The 21,848-nt window shown below is 44.6% G+C and overlaps 1 protein-coding gene across 5 annotated transcripts in view; it reads right to left on the bottom strand.

Moving 5' to 3' along the window:
* FGF12 (fibroblast growth factor 12) overlaps positions 1–21,848 on the bottom strand; it is a 227,724-nt gene that overhangs the window by 72,149 nt on the left and 133,727 nt on the right. For all 5 annotated transcript variants that reach the window (XM_055723884.1, XM_055723886.1, XM_055723887.1 and 2 more), the window contains one exon: positions 7,690–7,800. In XM_055723884.1, coding sequence (XP_055579859.1) covers positions 7,690–7,800 — 111 coding nt within the window. The remainder of the gene's footprint in view (positions 1–7,689; positions 7,801–21,848) is intronic.

Raw genomic sequence — 21,848 nt, 5'->3', positions numbered from 1 at the left:
CATGGCAAAGAACAACACAACTTAAGTTTAGTTCACCCTGAAACAGATTTAAACCTAGTCACACTTTCTTGCATTCGCCATGTACAAAAAGAGCATACAGACAGCAAACAGCCAGAAGAATGCAAATTTTCTTAACTGTGTGTCTGACCATGTGATCTCTTGCTGTCAAAGGAATGAAGAAAGAGTCAGAAAAAGATAGCACTCCACTCCAGGACCTGAGCGCTGCTCCTCATTCAGAAGCAGCACTATATAGGATGGAAGAGGGCAAGACCTTTCAATACACAATTTTACTGCAGTCTTATTGATTAAAGCATTGCAACCACTTCCTCCCAATTAATTATTTTATTGCTTGATTCTAAGTAGACCCTGTATCTCATATACCTTTCCCATGAGCATATACATTAATGTACTGTCAAGGCTATTACTGCATTTCTAAAAGAACAGGCTCAAAGGGGAGAGGACTGTCAGCATTGATAGTCAACCATGGCTTTGTTTCCACTGAGATTTATAGGACGAGAGTATCCAGGTGTTGTAGGGCTCCTTGTGCTTCCACTTACAAAAAGCTAATAGACCTGGTCCCAAGGAGCTCAGGATATGGTCAAGCAGGGTCAAGCAGAAACGTGAGCACAAACACAATGGGAATACTTGACTCTAGGTCTCTTCCCGCACAACTGCTCTGAAACGAGTACTTTTTCCGGTTCCCTAGTCATGAGGTCAGATTGCCCCTTCCACATTCATGAAGCATTTCTTACTGGTTTAACACACTCACTTATTTTCAAAAGCCTGCTTGAAACTTCAAGAGTTTTGGGATGTTCCAGTTGACTCAGGGGAGACCTGTGACTGGGCAGAGTGCAGGGGAAAGACTGAGTGACACAGCACACAGTGGAGCATTCCTATTTTCCAGCTGACTGTTGATGACATCATCCTCTAGCTGACTTATTTATAGATGATTTATGAAGTTTTATGCTTGACATCACACTGGAGCAAGCACAGCATAAAGGGGTCTTCACATAATGGTTGTAGGAGAAAGTGTCTTCCTTCTCTGTGCCATCTCCCAGTGTCTCTTTCCCTAGAAGATGGACCACTGCTGATTTAACGTCAGCCTTGAAGGATAAAGCAGCTTTTGCTGAAGTGGCCCATTCAAAACTCTAAAGCTCCTCAGGCCAAGTTAATGTTAATCCTTGTATAACTGGAGAGAATCTAGTCTAGCTCAACATCAGCCTCCTGCCCTGAAGAAACTGGTTAGATGTGCATGTGCCAGGTAATGCATGGATTTAACTCCACCACAAGATGCTTCCCAAGAACCTCCCTCATGCAGCCTGTGAATTAGCAGAGGGAAGAAGACAGAAGTGTGTTTGGATTCCTTTCCAAATTAAAAAAAAATATTTATAGCCAATATGGAAAGAAGGGCAGGGGGGAAGAACTGAAACTGTGGCTTGATTCTTTCCATGCAGCCAGGGGTTCAGACTACAAAATCTGAACCAAATTCCCAGTATTTGCACAATTTCTAAAGAAAGCAGCAGAGCCCAAAGGGTGCATGAAACTTAACGGGAAATGGGTTATATTCAACCTGAACTCTGGTGGATTTGGTTAAAGGTCAGAGGTGGATAGCTTCTCATAAGTAAAATCTGGAAAAAGCACGGGAGATAGGAAGCCACTTTGCTCAAGATATTTAACAGGTGCCTTGGCTGAGCTGGTTTTGGGGTTGTCTCCAAAAAGGGATTAATCAGTCCCAGTTTCACATGAATGCTCTTTTTCCTCACTCAGTTCCCAAGGACGACTGGATGACTCCCCTTGGTGAGCTGCCTAAACGGGAGGCACCTTGAGTCTGGTGAAAAGAAACCTACTCTCAGCCCCTTCTCATGCTTTTGGCACAATATTCAGTAACGTATCAAACCATATGCTTTTGTAAGACTTGTGTCTTACCAAAGCCAGTGCCTATATTTGTGATTTCATAGGAGAATGTCAACAGATATATATGACAAATGAAGTCCAGCCTGGGTATTGGTCTGTGACCAACTAGAGTCTAGAACAGTGCTGCTCGGACACTGTCCCCAGACGAGACAAACACACCACAGGGTAGCTACTCAGCATTAAAAAGCTGCATTATAGCACAGTTCTACCATTAAAAAGCTCACTAACCAAAGCAAGCTTATATTTCCATCACTTTCTCACTACCATGAAGGTCTAAAACCCTCTGCAATTAACAAGGCTATTTATAAGCAATTGCCCTTCCCTAATTTTTACCCCACTGAAGAATGAAGCATACTGCTGCTAATAATGAAACAAAATGGGCATCATCATTCATTCCCTACAGCCAATTTGTCTTGCGTAGAAAACCCGTGACAGACCATCCAAAGCATTCATTAGGCAGTGAGGTGATAATACCCAGAATTAGTAGATGAGAAGCTCCACTTGGAAGCACTCATATATCTCCAGATTTCTCTCTTTCCACCTATACATGCTAACAGATCACAGGAACAATCCTGTCTTGCTCGGAGTTACAGCAGCAAGACCAGGGCTGGTTCTTAAGCTCCCTGGGACACTGCTGCAGACCATGGTAGCAATACCCACAATCGTGGCTTTTAGGCAGGGCAGAGCATCTCCCACAACATACTGCAGAACAGGGGAGCAAGTGGCAGGCAAACAGAAGGACATGCATCTGACATTGGTAACTGACAGCCAAAGAAGTTTTAGGAAGCAAATGCCTTCCCCTATTAAAAAAGGGGTTTGGATCAATCAAAACTTGGTAAATTATCAGCGTTGTTTCTACACTTAAATCTTAAAATACCTTTGAAGGAGTTGAAGTTTGTTACCATGCTTCTAAATAATTATTTAATCCTGTTTTAGAACAGATTTAAAAGCTTTAAGCTTTACTGTAAAAATGTAAACATGTGAGGGGAAAAACCCTTGACCAACCATAAAAGCAAGATGTCTCTTTTTGTCAGGAAAAAAATAATCTGGTTAACATGAAACAGCAGATTTAGTGACAGGGAAGAGGACTAGCTGTGGTAGAATAGAACTGGAAGTAGAGCACGCTGATATGAAAAAAAATTTAACAAATGCTTTTAAAACTCTAATGCAAATGGTACATTTTCTGTGCCATCTGCAACTGCATGTAACGGACAGGCTCTTTTACTTCATGGGCAGAAATGAAAACATTAAGATATTTAATATTTCTGTCTATTTTCCTTCATTACATTTTACCATTCTCAACTATCAGTAGATGTATGTCTGACCCTGCTTACTGATGATACTATTTCTAGCACACTCCAGTCCTAAACCCTTTGGCCATGAGTATGTTGTTCACTGTTATATCAGTGAGTTATATTATCTGAGTTTATCAGCTGCATAAGATGTTTTTAAAATGTGAATGCATACTTAGCTATGGGTCTGGGCTAACTTATTTACATAAATGGAAGAGTAAGGCAAGACAGGCCATATATAACATGGTCCATATGCTCAGCTGATTTAAGCAGTAAGTCAGAGGAGCTAAACTAATTTATACCAAGTGATTTGTTCTGGAGCAAGACGTTTGTGCCATAAGACAAGCTAATGGAGGATGCAATAGGTGACAGCAGTCTCTGTGCACCACGAGATGGGGAGGTTTACGATCCTGAGAGGAGTGAGGAAGGCTGCTAAGATGATTGAGAGGCTGTGGTACAACACGTATGAGAGAAGAAACTGAGAGAACTGGGTTTTCTTAGCTCAAAGAATGGAGAGCCAGGGACAGACCTTTCTCAAAGGAACACAGTAAAAGGACAAGAGGCATTAGACAAAAGCCTCAGAAAGAAATTATGACTGGATATAAAGAAAATTCTCTACAATGGGAATAGTGCAGCACAGGAATCAGAGAGGTTACGAAGCTATGGAATAGCTCATTCCTAGAGGAGTCTGAAACAACTAGACAAGGCTCTGTGCAGCTGAAGATAACCCAGATCCAAGTAGGATGTTGGGCTGGAAACCTCCAGAGGTTTCCTCACTCAATCTTTTTCTTTCTGGCTGAAAAGCCCCAAACCATATCCTAGATATGCTGGGCTGTTTACACCTGCTCGGCACAGTTGACCTATCCTTTATGTACTGTCCTTTTGCTGAGGCTTTTTAGATGTTCAGCAGGACTATGCTGGCAAAGAAGTCCAGATCCTCTCACAAAGAAGGCATGTTTCCCTGCTTAGCCCAGGAAATAATGATGCAAGCACTGACAACAGAAAGACCATTTCAGATCAGTGAGGTCAGAAGAAAAAGATACTGCCCCAAATTCAGGTTCATGTATAACATTACTAAGAACACAAACAAGGACCTCACATACCATGAAGCTACACTTCAATTAAAAAAAATTCTTCATGTATCCCAATGCAAATAGGCAGAGAATCTTTCTTCTTGCTTACATTAAGATGGCGTGCCTTTAACTGCATGGTATAAGGAACAGATGTCCCAAACACTGTTTCGCGGGGAGCTGGCTGGCTGCCTATTCAAATGCCATTAGAACTTGGCTTCTGGGTTTGTTTTTTGGTTTTGGGGTTTTTTTTTCCCCCTTTTTCTTTAAGTGACAGGAGGTGGAAAATAAATGTCACCAGCCTCTCAAGAACACACACACAAAATGGGCACCAAATAATTAATTTAAAAATTGCTTAAATATTAGCAGTTCCTATTATATAAATAACTGGACTTTTATTAGAACTTTTAATTGCATTAGACATATCTGAGGGACATGTAGTGTCTCATTTTGAATGTTTATTTTGCCAAAGTAAGCCAACCTAATATATTCCATGAAAATTAAGCTTCCTTTCATAACAGTAATTTGAATAATCAGTGTATGGCTACAGAACAGAGCAATGTATGGAACACGGTGTTCACTGAGTATTTAGCTGTGCTAAGATGGCTTCTGCATGGAAAATAAATTGTCATCCAGGGCGTGAAGGATCCTGCCATGGCCATCAAGATAACCCTTGTCTGCCAGTGGATGCGAGTTAAGCAACCTGCCTCCACGGACAAGAAATATTTATCTAGTCTTTGAGTTTTGCCCTTGCACAGAAATACTACACAGACTTCCAAGTGGCTAGTTAGAAATCTTCTGGAGAAATATTTTAAAATAGAAAATATCAGTAAAGTAAATCTTCAAGCCTTCACTTGAATCTTCACTTAGACAAGTGAATTTTGACTTTTTTGTGGTCAAAATTTGAGATGTATGGAGGAAAAGAAAAGGGGGGAAAAATGGTCAGTATGCTTTATATTGGCATTTCCAAAGTGAAAAATGTGACTTTGTTTTGAAGCTGTAACAGGAAGCTTCATATAATACAAAATGTTGACTCACTCAGACTGAGGATTTATAAAGGAGAGCATGTGGCAAGAAGTTAAACAAAACTGAATAAAGCTCATTCCTCATTTAATTTTCATGAGCCAAATATTATCAGGTTGGATTTTTTCCTCTTTTGATATATCCTGAGATCAGGGGATGGGGAACTCATTGGCTTCAATCTTCTTCAAAAAAAATTCACTAAACTTTTCAATTTAGCCCCGACTTTGAACAAGTGGCTTGGCAGACTTCAGCTAGATGCCTCCTGTCCCACCAAGCTGCCAAGGCATGGCTGCCATCTCACCAGATAAATTCACACTCTAGAAATGTCCTTCAGCCCATCTATTTCCAATTAAGACGACTGGGTGGAAGTGGCTCATGAATACTCAGCACTTTGCCAAACTGCTCTCTAACATTTCTAAGGGATATATAAGTGGGAGCTGTTTGGGCAGCTGAGGCCCAACCACAGACACAGGAACTCAGGAGGTTCCCCTGCACCCACTGAGGTGCAGTCAGTGGCAGCTTCGCCCACCTCCCCTGCCAGCCTGAAATACTGCTGAACGGCTCTTACATTTTATTCTCCTCTTCTGTTTACCTAAATTCATCTCTGCTTCCATTTAAGCCCATTACTTTGTTGTTCAGTCCTCACTGAGGGTAATGAATCTCTGTCATCTCTAGCAGCTCTTCCCAAGTCCCAAAACAAATAGGCCTCCAATGGGATTTTTTGTAGATTGAGAACACCCTATGTCTTTTTTCTTTAAACAAAAGCAGCTAATACAACCCAGCACTGAACTCATCCCATGTGTTGCTGTCTGCCCAAGAAAATCACAAGGCCAGACTCCTCTTGTAGGAGAGATCTACTCAGCCTTTCAGAGTATAAATGTGTATGTGTGTAGGTCCAAAGATTCTCCTGCTCCAATGTAAATTAGAAACTATGTCATTGCAATTTGTGATATTTAATTTGTTCAACACCAGCATATGAAAAAGGGGACTGAAACTTGATGCTCACATCTGCTACAGGCCAAGTTTCTCATGAATGCAGCCTCTCAGGTCATTTCACAAGGGCTTTGCCAGCCTCCTGCAGTTTCAGTTGCCATCTTCCCAACGCTCCTCTCTCATGTGTGGACCCCAGCCCCAAGCTGGCTGCAGCAGAGCAGCCCCACCACACACAAAACTCCTGCCACAGCACTCTGCCAGCTTCTTGGGGATGGGACAAACACCATGGATGTGGGGCTGCAGCCATCCTGAACCCTTGTCCCAGTGCACCTTCACAGGACAGCATCAGTGTCCTGCTACATGTGCTGCACCACTACAGGCATCCCTCACCTACAGACCAGGCTCTGCCTTCCTGAAGGAAAGATGCCTCTGATCCAGCCACAAGCTTCTTTGAATTAGAGTAAGATTTGTCCCCAAATTAACTAGGTTCCTCTTATCACAAAGTACACCAAGTTTGCTTCCATCAATCCTACTACACAAATGAACTGCTGTTCATCTCTATGAATGACTGGGAAGGCACCTTCCATGCTGGACTAGATATGAAGCCCCTTCAGCAGTGGCATGCAGAGCTTCAAGCCAACACAGGATGACAAGTCAAGTCTTACTCAGTTCATGCAGTCTGTAGCACCAAGAAGCTGAGATTATTACTGCTCGCTCAGAAGCATCAATCTGACACCTATGAAATGAAGAGATGCTGTAGAAAATATCCTGCACCGTTTTAAACGTTTTTATGAGCTTTGGTATTGACAGAACTACTTCTTTTGCAAAAGGAAGGCTGGCCACTGTTTTGCATTTGTTTAAACCAGTATGACTCCTGCACATGAACATCATTTTTAAACCTGCATGGCTTTGCTGCACTTTGCTGGACAGCATGAACCCAATCCCTTTGAACAGGGTTTTGAAAGATGACCTCCTTTGGAAAGGTCACTCAATACCCTCAACCTTTAGAATAGCCTCAGAGCACCAGACTTTGGCAAACCAGCTGGTTTTCTCCAGTCTGGAAATTCCTGATGCTTGCTGAATTTTTCAGGATAAAATATTGAAAACAATTTTCTCCTCTTCTCCTTGGAGAGAGAATTCCCCATATCCTTTACCCACGTGGCATGTGTATAAATATAATCTCCTTTCTCTTCTGGCAGCAATTCAAATCATGGGTTTTATTCTCCACCCCACCCAGATGGCAGTTACAGAATCGGGGCAGGAGGGAAGAAGACCAGAGAGGAAACATATGAAGTTATACAGGCAAGAATTAAAGGGGAAAGATGGATAGAAAAAATGTGCAGAAAACAGCTGGCTTCTTCCTAATTTGATCTTTTCAAAAAAAGCTGCACAAGTGAGACCCACTAGGTGATGCATTTGACTGTAATTGGGTTACAAAACAGGCTAATTTTTCTTACTGTAGTCGCTGTTTTCATCCTTGGTCCCATCAATTGTACCATCTGGGTGCATCTGCAGGAAGTATTCCTGCTGGCTGAATAACCTTGTCACAATTCCTTTCAGCTGGGGTTCTGCAAAAAATAATAATAATTATTAGATATACCAAGTAGCAAGAGACCCAATTTGCTCGGCCCCCATTAAGCCCTGAGTAAATGTAGAAGTGCTTGGCAGATAAGACAGCCTTCTGTGATTCCTTTCAAGCGTGGTTGTAAAATATTCATATATACATAGACATACAGGGAAATAAAATGGAGATCAGATGAGCAGGTAAAATGCAATGCATAGTTGGTGCAGCAGAAACAGATTTATGGAACTTCACTGAAAGTTACTACCAAATAAAAGTCTTTAAACAGCTTGTGTATTCTGAATATGCCACTTGTTCAGAAGAGTATTTGCTAGCAGTGTTGCAAAGAATTTGCTTATTGTTTCTCATTCTGCCTGTGAAGCCAACTACCTTGCTTTCTGTATGGTTGATTCACTATTGTGCAGTTCCAGTTTTATGCCAATGAAAATCTATTTAAATCACTGGTATTATAGTGGTGTAAAACCAAAGTAACCAAGTGCTGAATCAGGCTGCATGAGTCCAACTGTGTGGGACTGAGCAAAATCCTGAAAGGAACAGATGCAAGACACCTCCAAAACCGACCTCTGAAGCATTTATGGGCACCTTAAAACGCCTCTTTTAAAATCCTGCATGTTCCTTCTTCCCAAAACACATGCCATATACTCCAGTAGATGAGAATCACTCCTTGCCTCTAGCAGGGTCCTTTCCCCTGCACATTATGCACCAGCCATGGACTGGCTACAGGCTTCCCTATTGCCTCAGCAACATTTTATACCTGCGCTGAAGAAGAAAATGAAAAAAAAAAAGGGAGAAACAATTTGAACTTCACATGACAGATCTGCAGCATTACCACCTGTCTCTGTCATCCAACCGATCATACACAAATTAAGTGGTCAATGATAAATTCAATTTTAATCATGCGAGTCTTACAATTTGTCACAGGCATTGCTTCTGGAAAGCAAGCTAGCTGGCTACACATGAACAGACACACTAGCTGGATAGCAGAGATCTTCCCTGTGTGACAGAAGTTTGTAGTTTTATGTGACCACCCACCAAAAGTAAATAAGACCTAGTTATTGCTGGCTCAGTAGACAGGAAAAAATCCAGTGTAGCATACCAAAATCTTGTCAGCCTCCCATCTTTCATGCTTCTAGTGAGGCTGTTTAATAAGCCATAGTCATTATATAACTCCAGTCACGTTGTGTGTTAAGTGCTTCCATTAGAAGCCCCATCTCTTAACAATTTTGCATCATGCTGTACAACTCCCCTCTGAGGATGGCACTCTCACAGCCTGCACTTCTGCACAGGCAACCCCCGCCCCCCCCAGCAGCCAGGGACCTTGGATGCAGACAGGCTGCAGGTGCAAAGGATTTCAGCTTTAGCAATCCCTCCACCAGCTGTGGCAGAGTCAGGTACTATTTCACAGCTACAAAGCCACTGAATAAATCCGTATCAGCTGGTTTCTATGCTGCCTTAAAAAAGTGATTTCATAGCAACAAGAGCATTGTAGAGTGCAGGCAGGCTTTCTCCCAGCAAGACTCAACTCTGGGACAGTAAATAAGTACATTTGTACTGGCCATCTACTAAGAGCTAACACCGGTCAAAGCCAATATATGTCAAATTGAGACGTAGATTGAGCTAAGTGTTGCTTTCTTCTCGCCAAAATGAAGCGCCTATTTTGTTGAATGCAGAAGCTTGATTTAACTTGCTGTTCTAACAAGCACATCAAAGCTTGAAGAAATGAAAAGCTGTATTCTCACACACAGATGACTGCACTGCCCTCCTCAAGCCTGTCCCCTTCCTTCCTTTTATCCAATACCACAATAGTAAAGGCACTAATAGGCACTCTCCGATATGAGACACCTCTGAGTCCCTGAATGAGTCTTAGCCTCATTTTTACTCTCTGGTTAAATTTTAATGTTTAAGTACTTTACACAAAATGGAAGAGCTCCCAGCAGGAAAGATTTAGAAGATGCTTCTGCAGCCTGAGGCTTTCTGTGTGCTGGGGAAGGGGAGAGATCATCTTCTTCAAGCCCCTCAAGAATAAAAGGAGTGGAGATACAAAACAACCCTGACCTTGTTCCCATCTTATTGGGCAGATGATCTAGTTACAGGATAGAGGGCCCCTTCCTCCTCCTTTGGGGTGCAAACTATATTTCAGTCATGCAAATCTTTTTGGAACAACATGAAAACCTCTCCCTCTTTTAGTAAATAGCCTACCAAGTAAAACAGAGAGCAAATCTGCTCCTCGTTAGGAGCTTCTGGTCATTTTTAAAGATCCCCTGAGGTCCCCCTGCATCTTCGCTATAGATGAACACACTGTTGCATCAGAAGTCTAAGTGTCACTGTAGTAAAAACACAGGGTAAAGCCCCAGGGTCCCTTTCTGTTACTGATTTGACAGACACATGGTCAGGTCTGCTTGAAGCTTTAACAACTGCCCTTTTCATAATCCCAGGCTTTTCTGAGTCAATACCCGCCTAGGGACAGGTTGGAGGAGAAATCTTATCTTACATTGGCTTTTTTTTCCTGACCTGACCTGGTTTTGCTGAAGTTTGAGGCTCATGCCCAAAGTCAAAGTAAAACTCCAAGGGAGTGAAGCAGAGAGCTCTCAGCCGTACACAAACCCACCAACGTTCCTCCCGGCTCTAACAGAGTTTGACAGCAGCAGGGCTTCTCTCTCTCCTCCCTGCACAGATCCTCTTCTGCAGGAGCATCCCTGCTGCCCAAACTCATTCAGGATGCCCTGCAGCAGCAACAAACAATGTCTTCTCCAGACAACAAAGGGTCGGAAAGCACTTTGAAGACATACAGATCTCTCCTCCCCCAGTTCCTGCATTTCCTTGGGTCTCTTTCTACAGAAGAGAAGCACCAGTGGGCAGCTGCACCTTTGGGCACCTACCTGAACTAAATACTAAAGCAGCACAGAGACAGGCCCAAGCAGCACCGACTTCTCTTTAAACAGAGCACAGCCCAGGAGGGTTAGCGAGCTGCCTGGGCAATGGGTGACTTGCCTCACCTAGTACAGCTATCTCTACACCCGATCTGGGCTCCCTCTGCATCCTAAAAATCAACAGGCAAGTCTGGCCAGGTCCACAGGGTCCTGAAACCACCTGCATCTCTCCACTGACTGCAGAGGTACCAGCTCAAACACAAACAGCTATGCTGGAGGCAACAGCCGGTGGAGTAGCTGCTTCCAACCAGGGAACCTCTGGTCTCAGGTCTGGGCATAAAGTGGGATATTGGGATTTGTCATTCATACAGCAATCAGCGTGTCTTGGAGGCCTACAGACAACATTTTAGGTCAAGGCAGCTTTTAACAAGGATTTACCCATCTTTCTCCCCAAAGCTCACGACAGAGTTACTATTACCTGAAGAGGGAACCTTATAATCACAGCACAGGATTGTTCCTGCTAGCCCTGGGGCAAAACTGCACATTACTTTTAAGAGACTCCCTACTTTTGTCATATCATATATTTTAACATCACTTCTTTCCATCTACAGAGCAATTTTATCACAGTCTTCCAGCATTGCTATCCCTTACGTGGCAGCAATCATGCTAAAAACTTGTCTGTAGAAAAATCTCAAAACCAGTAGGTCTCCTTGTCAAATCCGGGTGTCCCACCACCCATAAGTCAGAACAAAAGGCAGAAAGACAATAAAATAGACTAAGAACTTTTCAGTTTTGCAGTTAAAAAAAAAAAAGAGAGAGAACACAACTCTTCCCAGTAAGCGATATTGCCATTGCTTACTGGAGCAGGGGGGTGAATAAAAAACCTCACAACATTCATACTTTTATTTGTCTAAAATTCCCTTAATGATACTGCTCCAGGACACAATCAATAAGAGAAAGAAGCAAATCATAAAACAAAAGGAAAAAATGCAGCACAAATAAGCACAAACCCTGCCACAAACATTTTCTTTCTATAATTCACAGAATTTACCAGGAATCAAAGTCAAACCTAACTCTTTAACCTCATCCTTGTGTAACAAGGGGGACTTGGATTCTCTTGCTTTTAAAGGAGCAATACTGCAAAACACACTTGAGATAAACCTGTTCCTCCCACTCAGGCTCCCCTGTACACTCTTCTATTTTGCTGTAGGAGCAGTCTTCCCTGCAGAAATAGAACCGATGTGGACAAAACTTCAGCACCAGCTTAGCATCTCCCACAACACACAAAGTACTTCAGAATAGATTTAAGAAAGAAGTTTGATCGCCTTGATCCCAAAGTGCCGACTAAACACAAGAGATTTCCACACAGCATGTAATCCCAGTGCAGACCGCATACTATTAGGATTCCCACGCAATATGCAAAGGAATATTTTTACCCTTATTTTATAAGTTATACTGTTATACTTTAGAATACTTACAGATCCTGTTCTAGTTGCTCATACACAGCGGTTCAGGGCTGAGGGGTGCTGGAGAAAGCCCAGCAGACCCTCTGCTTATTCAAACACAGTGAGTTCAAATTCTTCAAACATGGTGCTTCCAGAAGATGCATAAGAAGGTCATGCCCAGGAAACATCCCAAATGGGCACAGCCACAGCGCAGAACAGACCAATAAGGGTAACAGGGAGCAAGAGCTAACCCATAGCTCCGTTCCTGGCCTGCAGCATCTACCAGACTAGGGGTTTTCCCTAGGGTGAAGACATTGTTCTCAGGCAATAATCCTTCTTAGAATGGCCATCCAGTGACCAACTCACTGCACGTCCCCTGAAGGGCATCCTGCCTGCTCCCTTTTGCACAGGCCAAACTCACCAACTCTGCTTGCCCTGCTTTTAACTTTCTGAGCCCTTTAACACAGCTGAGGCTAACTAAAGCATGATCTGACTGTTAATCTCCTTGTCTCTACTTAAATGGTAATGTGATGCTGCCATTATTCATTTCAGCTGTTCTGCTGCTGAGCCTTAAGTCATCTCAGTTCACCATCAGCTGCTTTGCTTCCTGCCTTATTGTACAGCTATACAGTGATTTTCACTCTCCGGGGGCTTGCCAAGGACATGACGGTTGCAGGGTGCTCACACATTGTTTGATCTCCAGGGGTGTGCTTACAGAAGGCTGGGGGATCATGTCCCAATCAGCTACTCTGCAGATTCAACATTCCTCACCCTCAAACCACAGGCACTGCTGAAGGTATTTGCTGTGTGCTGTGGGGAAAAGAGCAACAGCTCTGATAGGGATGCTGGCAGAAATGCCTCTTACCAGAAATAGCGCTAGCTCTTTATTGACCTTTTCTTTTAGTTCTACTATTTAAGGTAAATACAGAACTCACCCCATTAACTGGAAAATGGAGAACACACAAGCAGAATAATTCCCCTTAAGGCAGAGAGGAACTATGAGGTTATATACCAGCCCTGCATTTAGCAAAGCCCCACTGAGGATGCTAATTCTTGCTTATTCCCATCACCAAAGCAGCAGCATAAAGACCTGGGTAAAGGAACCTTACATGCTATGAAGCACTGTAGGGCAGCTCAATTGAATCCAGCCTGAGCTCTGGAGAGCCAAGGAATAGGGCACAACGCTGATTTCCAGTTGAGACTCCATTGTGGAAGGCAGTCTGCCATGGCCTCATTTCTTGCAGTTCACAGAACACCTCTTGTTACAGCAATACCTGAGGCTGCAGCAAGCCAAACCCCACTTCTCCTGGGGCCAGAAAATCTAAAGAGACTCAACAAGACCCTACCGACAGCAGTCGCCTTAATCTGAACTTTGAGTTAACAGTAGGGATCTCAGAGAAGCTGCTTTTCAACAACCTCTTGAAAAGAGGAAGGGCTTAGTGATCTTCCAGGGGTTTGAGCCACTGGCTCCAAGGATTCTTACAACTCATAGTGATGCTCTGGTTGGGAGGCAGCCCTCTGCTTGAGGTTGCTGGTGCAGAACTGCTTTTAAATCCACTCAAGAAGTTACTGTGCTGGGTGCCAGCAGTGCACTGTGCTGGCTGTGGCATTAAACTCTTGAGGCTTTTGGCGTTGACAGCAAGTGGCCATTTTATATTCAGCAACCTGCAACAAGGTAGAAGGAATGTTCCTACTGCATGATTTCAACAGGAGACTTGCCTGTTTGGTTGTTCTCTTCTTCTGCAGCAGGACACACTGTGACTCAATGCCTCTGCCCAGTCTTAGCAAGGCTGCCAGGGATGCCAGTGGCAGGCTCCCAAAACATTCCCTCTGGTACCTGCTAAGGACACTGGTCTGCAAAGGGAGAGTGTGTCTCCAGCCCTGACGTGAACCATGGCTGGGCATACTGCTGACTCTCCTCTGGGCCTGTGCAACGGTTTTGGTGAGGATGTGACTGCAGACATGGGAACTGTAATACATCCCAGGAGCATATTTCACCTAAACGTTCTTTAAACATTTGTTTATTGCAATTAAACATTTTAGCCTGGAATTTACACATTTCATTATTCTTATTTTCCCCCATTCAGGCTGCAGCTGTCATAATGGGAGGTTGATTTATGACTCACCCAACCAGCACTCAAATCCTTAACGCACCAAAACCAGCATTCAAGTCAGAGCATAAACTGCTCCTAATTTACTTAGATTAACTCCATGTTTAAAGTGCCACTGCAGAAACTACAGTTCCTCTCCCCTGAAAAGGATGGGTTCCAGAATACTCAATAAGCTAAATACTGCAAACACATGCAGACAAAGGCACTAAAATCCCTCCTTCAGAAGTACAGTATTAATGAAGGCTTGTATTAACTCAGCACAAAAATGCATTGGTGACCTCCGTGAAGATTACTATGGTGACAGGCATCAACACAGAACTCAGGGAGAAAGAGAAGATGAAAAGCTGAGGGAGAAAAATGTTGGCTTTTTTTCTCAGCCAGGACCTGCTAAGTTCTCCAGGGTGTCTGGAGTTAAGATGAAGCAAGTGGCTGTCCCCAGTTAAGTGCATTGTTGTCGGCATAAGTTTAATAGCTCAATTCACTACAATAATTCACTGAATCCACCCAGACTGGGAAGATCAGGAGTAACAGCACTTGTAGCTGCACCAAGATGTGCTGCCCTTGAAGACCAGGGGTGTGTTTCCCCCAACCAAACACCCTGCCCAACTCTTCCAAGCTGTGGCTATGGCAGAGCATGAGCCGTCAGCAGACACTGCGCATGGGTGTCTGTGACTGCACCTGCAGGGACTCTGCATGAAGCAGGCTGAAGCCTCCTGAGCCACATGTGGTGACCCTGGGGGACACTCCAACTGGGTGCAAAGGCAGGAAGTCCTGCTGCAAAGTGCTGAGCATTTTCAGCTCCCACGGGACTCACTGCATGCAGAAAAGCACATAGAGGCAAGAAGGATGTTTCCCAGCCCCACAAAACGTGTTCCACGGCTTCTGTGGCTAAACTCAGCAACACTGTTCAGAGCAGAAGGACATGCTCTGCCTCGAGGAAGCCCACAAGCAGGTAGCCTGGATGGACTGGGCAACAAAGCCTGTAGCATCCTGAGTAACAGGCAGGGAGAGGGCAAATGAACTGCAGAGGGAGGTGAGCAGTGTGGGTGGGTGGGCATTTGCATTTGGATGCCTCCTCAGGCTGCCTGTGCAGAGGTCACATCACCGTGGGGAACAGCAGCTGCCCAAGCATTAGGAAGGGCTCCGCAGCAAAGCCAGGCATTGAACCCCACCTTGCAAAGCTGCCACAAACCCCTTCAATTTAGATACAGCCATTCAGCGTAACACACAGGCACATCACCCAGCCTGTGAGTAGGATGGAGAGATGTAAACAGGCTGACTGACTGATGCTAAGATTTATTCCTGAGGTCTGTGACTCCAGGGATACTGAACAGTTGATCCCAGCTCCTTTCCTGATGATGCAGAATGAAGGCCATGCCCAGCTCCAGTTGAACGTGATTACAGGGTTAGTGGCACCCTCCAATTACAGGGAATTTATTTTGAGAAGAAAATTACTCTGAGACAATAGGGCTGCATGGCACACTTGTGTATTTACTCATCTCAAGTGTGAATCTCCACCCAGGGCTAATAACTACAGAGAGACAATTGATGTTTCCAGGACACATTACATGAAATAACAGGCTGTGCTGACAGGGATGGCCTCTGCGTTTGAAGGACAAGCTTCCAAAAATGACATTTCCCTAACTCAGAGGGATGATGGGCTCAAGCTGATGACAGCATCCATCAAAGCAATCGCCTCCTGTCACTGTCAGTGATTCACTAGAGCAGAGTGGCACCTTGTAGGCAAAAAGAGCATCCCGAGAAGTGATTTCCTTTCCTGTCCTGATGCCTGCAAGGAGGAATAGTAATTAGCCCTCCAGCACAGAGCACAGCTAGCTGCCTGCACCCCTCTACCGAGGAGCAGGCATATGCAAAGCTCTGCACCCGCTTTGCTCTTACAAAGATGAGTCCCTCCAAGGAAGTCTTTATTTCGCACTTGTAGAGTAGGTGGAAAGGATGTCGCTGCACAGCACTGGCATTTATGCAGGCCCTCCCATAATAATAAGGGAATCAGCTTTATGCAGATGTTAATACAAGTCTGAGGTAAGGGGCAGAGAAAGGAGTCACATAAAGCACTGAAAATGGGGGGTGCAACATGCAACCACTGCTAAATATATCTCCCAGGCCACCCTTTTTCTAGGAGCCTATGTATGTTAGGACTTATAGAAGTCACCCTGCAGCTTACTCGCTTTCCAAGCTCTGGATCCCATATGACAGCCACCTAAGGTCCAAGGCTCAAGGATAAAGAGGTCCAAAGTCTTGGATGAGTCTTGCCTAGAAAGCAAATACCTAACTGATGTATGTGATGCATGAGCTAGCCACTCTGCACACAAACTAAGGACAAGCAGGCCATCTCTGGCACTGCAGGGCCAAAAGAGGTCCCCAAAGACCACCACAGGTGAAAGCAATGGGATGGCAAGGACTGATGGCCTAACTGCCACCAGATATTTTGGCACAGCATTGCTGACCTCTGGGTGAAACTGTCTAGCTGAATATTTTGCTAAAAAAGTCAGAGTAAGAGCAGCTGAAGCTATACACAAACTCCATCTCATTAAGGGGGTGGGGGGTGGGTGGGGGTGCGCAGGGGGAAGATCTGAAAAGAGTATAAGTTCTGATTTTTTCTTACTAGACATTTTGTTTGGTAGAATATAATGAAAAAAAAACCAACCAAAATATGTTAAAAGAGCTGGAGATGAAAGCCAAAGTTTCATTTCAAGCAGAATGGAATATTGCATTGAATCTGAACCCCCTCCTCCCCATAACTTCTTTAATTTAGCCAGAGAACTAAAAAATCAATTCTTCATACAGCTACACTCCTGGGTTTCTGTTTGCCTCCCCAGGACACTGTTTGTGTTGCTCTGTTGATCCAGTGTGTTTTACCAGCAGTCAAAATTTCAAAACATTTCCTTTTTAAAGAGCAATCTTCTACACCTGTATTGACTTGAGCTCCAATGAGGAAAAAAACAAAGCCTGACAAGAACACAAAGCATTAAGGAGATATGCAGGGCTGTTCCAGAATTTATGCAGGGTGAGCTTTTTCAAGTAAGGGAATTAAAAAAAATATTAGAAGTTTAATGGAAAAGAAGTTGTAGCTACAGCTCCTAACCTGTCATTTTCCGGCACAGTCAATGCCTTGGCTACTGAAGGTGAAAGCATGCTTGTAAGTATAAATAGCAGAGCACACAAGATATATTATTTATTTTGAGGAACACCCTGCAATTATTCCTGACATATTGTGTAATTAGCCAAAATTACAGCATATTCACCCAGAGTGAAACAGAGGATAGCATAAATATTATGTGTGAGCCCACAGTCACACGGTGCATTTCTTTTGGGTGCAGATGTGGCTCCATGAAGCAACTGAGCATGTACTCCTTTATGGGGGCATCCTTCTGGCCCCCACAAGCTGTGGCAGCTCCTGGGCAAAGGCAGCTGCAAAGGGGAAACATGGGGAGTAAAATCTAGCCCTTCCCCATACCAGCAATGAGAGCTCAAATGCCGCATGAAAATTTAGCAAATGTGGACCCCCACCCTGAAGAACTTATGGGTTGAGGGATGATGGAGCCAAAAGCTCATACCAGCAAAGAAGTGGCCACAGCTACACTACGTCCAAGTGAGGTGGAAAGGCAGGCTGGGAGGATGATGCCTGGAGCTGCTGCTTGCTGTGCTGTGCTGCCTGGAGCTGGCAGGAGGGAGAAGTAGAAAAATAACTGCCCCCTCCCCATGCTTGCAGCACCCCTCGCCCTCCAAACAGGGATGGAGGAGGAGAGGGTTTCCTACAGGGCCACGCTTCGCCCAGACACATCCTAGGGACTTGTCTGATGGGTCAGAAATCCTGGGCAGTCTTGTGGCAGCACTTTGCCACTTGAGCAGTTAGAAAGGCTGTGTTCTGTTTTGTTGACTCCAATGTGCAACATAAAACTACTTCACTGTCAATTAAGCAAATTTCTCCCTGGTTTCCTAGAAAGATTTGGTTTGAATATTAGGAGACTCTTTCTACCTAGTACTTGATCCATGGGAGGATGTAAAGAACAGGTTAAAAAACATTTGTCTGGGGAATGTACGTCGATTATTAGCTCAGGGCTGTGGTTGAACTAGTCAGCCTTGGGGGTCCCTTCAGCCTTGCTGCTAGGTGACCACAACTCGGTGACATTCTCACACTTCTGCACCCCGAGTTTTTGAAGGGCTCTACGACAGAGTCCCCAGCTCCCCTCACCTTGAAATGCGCCACGCAAGGCACCAGATCACTAATAGCCCTCACATGAGCAGATGCCATCCCTGCTGTTCACGCCTGCCATGGCACTGTAATTTGTACTATTCTCAGACGCTAAATCTCTCCGCTTTCCCCATCAATCCAACAGGCCTGAAATACTGCAGAAATGCCGAGAAGTCCCTCACACAAACAAAACGCACTACAGAAACAACTACATCAATCTTCCACTCCACTCCGCATGTCTAGAAAAGTAAATTCATTAAAATAGAAAATGGATGGAACATGCTATCAACAAGCACTGAGCAGAAATTAATCAAAGATGACGCTGGTCTTGGGGGACAGTACTTGGTCCTACCAACACCAGCTCACAGAACAGCTCTGGATCATCACTGGATGGCAATGCAGGGTAAAATTTGGGTCCCAGTGTCACTCTGCAAGCGTTTAATAACACCAGGCAATAATACCCCCTTTTGCTTCAGTATCCCTCATGCACTCCCGCAGCATTTTCCAAAGGGGTAAGAGGTGTGAGACTTCTTTATTTAATAGGTAATGAGCCTGCGATGTGGAAAAATTAAAAGCTTGAATCAATCAGGTTGTATTATAAGATTCTTTTTGCTTACTGCACTAAAGCAGCTTAAGCATTCCTGTAGCCATTTGCAAGCATTTTTTGACCCAAAATTATAATGTTACTAAATTTCAACAAATCTTACACAATACCCAAATGTATAAAGAAAATGTGCTGCTTGTGCCACTCTGGTTTGAAATACTATACTTCAAAGAGCAAAATCATGCTAAAAATGGCCAAAACCCACCATGTGACTCAAAGTTCTCTTCTTTCCTTTTGCTTTGTGAAAATACACCTTTTTTTACCTGCAGAATGATTTTAATTTTCCACCTGAGCCAGAGATTTCCTTCAACCTTAATAAAACACTCGTGATGTGAGAAAGCTATCATCTGCCTCATTCCACGTAAAACTCTGTTCTAAATAAGGACGGTGTTTCCTGGTTCCTATCTCACTACAAACATCTCATTCCTGATGTCAGACGGCCCTGAGGACTCCAGTGAGACAGGCAGGCTCACCAGCCACCCCACTGCCATCTCAGGAGAAAGCTGTAAACAGCGAGCTCCCTCCCCAGGGATGCGTGTGCTCAGGACGACACAGTGCAGATGGAGTGAAAACAGAAAATCTGCCTCTCAAACAGGTCTCCGAACACAGCTCCTGCTCCTCCAGCTGCCCAGGAGCCTGCCCAGCCCTCGCTGCCTGAGAGCTTGGAGTTCAGGAGCTCTCAAACTTCACCTGGTGATTTCTAATCATTCAGGAGCTGCTATCAGGCCCTAGCTCTAAACCCTAAAATATATTCAATGGAAATTAGAGCTGTGTTTGTGAAGAAACAGAAAGAAAAATAGAAATATTTACAGAAGCGGACAAGGTAGAAGTGGTATAGAAGGAAATGAAATAAAAGCCAAAACAAATGTTTATAAATATAAAAATAATGATGCTATGAGTTAGCCAGCAGGTAGACTCCGTGCTGAAGAGCATAAAACCGAAGTATAAAAAGTCAGCAGAGAACTGGTGGTTATTTTGCATGCTCTGCCAGCCCTTTTAGCCACTGTCACAGAAAATCCCCACAAGAGCATGAGGTTGGTCACCAGAGGATGCCCGCATGGACGGCTGCAGATCGATAGCTGAGGCAGAGGGTGCAAGCAGCCAGCAATTCAGATCCAGATCCACTTACAGGAGTGGGAGTGGGTGGATGGTCCAAGCCCCTCACCTGCCAATGTCTGATCCCTACATCTCCTGCAGCCCGGTGGCTCCAAGATCCCCAGGGAGCATCCTTCAGCAACTGCTGTGTGCTTCCAAACTCTGAGCTGGTCCCTGGAAGCCAAAATCACTGTGTCTTTTTGCTAATTTCTACTGCTTTTGGATTTTCTGGAAGACGTGTACTGGCTTTTTGCAGCCTGGCTTCACTTGCAGCAGTCCCATACTGCTTGACCTTTTACAATTAGTTTTACTTTGGGGAATGAAGGAAGTGTATTTCTTTGGCAGTTCAGGCAATACGGGTGGCAACTGCTAAGCAAAGAAACTATCTGTGCAGACAGCAAGAGGAGGGGACTGCAAACTATCCTGTTCTAGATAAATACCAATTAATTGAGCATGTTCTATTAACCTCAAGACCTGACTCTTTTCTTCCTTCATTTCAATCCAAAATGCTTAAATATTTCAAGTAAGGAACGTTACAGGGTTTTTTTATCTTTATCATGAGCGCAATCAGCCTTCAGCTGGGAAAGAGGAAGAAGCAACAGAATTATATTGCCTCTCTGTGGATATTTTGCCAGTTCACAGCATGTAGCTGTTCACTGGATGTAACACACCCCCTTAACAGAGCACGCTGCTGGAGGGAAGGTGAGACAGGAATGCCACAGGAAAAGAGCTCTGCACAACGTGCTCTGTGGATGCTGCTGTGGGATGGGGGAGAAGCTCTGTGCTCTCCATCACTGTAGCGGCTGTATCTAGCCCTGGAGCTTCCTCCTGAAATCCAGCCCGCACCCTTGGAAACAACCAGCCATTTCACATCTCCCCTTTTCAGACATCTATTGATGGAGTCAAGCACTCCAAACATGAACTATTGCACTGAAAAGGCCTCAGAATGAAAGACGGGGAGCACAGGCAGGCAGCAGCGTAACTGCTCACCTCCTTCAACCACGGCTGCCTACCCTCTGAACAGAGAAGCGCCACAGGTCACCAGCTGAGGGTTTCTCTTTGGGAACATGACTGTGTCAAGGACCATCCAAAACAGAATTAGTTCACCCTTGTACTTAGTAAGGCTGAAGAAGGGGGCACTGATGCAAGTCAGACTCTGAAGGAGGTGTCCCTTGGACAGAATCCCCCCTTCCTCCCACACACAACTTCAGGCACAACAGATGCACATGATACCGAGAAGAGAGAGGAGCCACTACTGCTGCCTCCCTCCTTGCCCTGACCAGAGCCAGGGTCTGCACAAGAGCTCAATACTCCTCCCAGCTTAAAGCTCTGTCAAGAGCAGCACAACCACACACAGCACCTCCTTAGCAGGACCCCAGGCACAGCAGCGCAGTCATCTCCCCATGACACTGTGGGAAAGGGACAACCCAAAAGCCACAGAGCAGATGCAGAAGCAGAGCTGTGAAACCCCATTCAGTGCTGCTGCTGTTTCGAGCATTAACCCTCACCTCACAGCCCAGCCCACTCCATGGGGAAAGGGCAGAGAGCATTAATGCCTGGACCTGCTGCATGGAACCGGTCTTCCCCATCATGCCAGCAACCAGCCATCAGCACATCCCTCAAGTCAGGAAGGGCTCAGGGCTCAAGCCACCACCTTGCCTCCAAGCCTGTGGCTATGTCCCTCTGTCACCTT

This window comes from Falco cherrug, chromosome 11 (assembly GCF_023634085.1).
Source record: "Falco cherrug isolate bFalChe1 chromosome 11, bFalChe1.pri, whole genome shotgun sequence".
NCBI lineage: Eukaryota > Metazoa > Chordata > Aves > Falconiformes > Falconidae > Falco > Falco cherrug.
The sequence above is the reverse complement of the archived record's forward strand: the minus strand, read 5'-3'. Positions and strand labels throughout refer to the sequence as shown.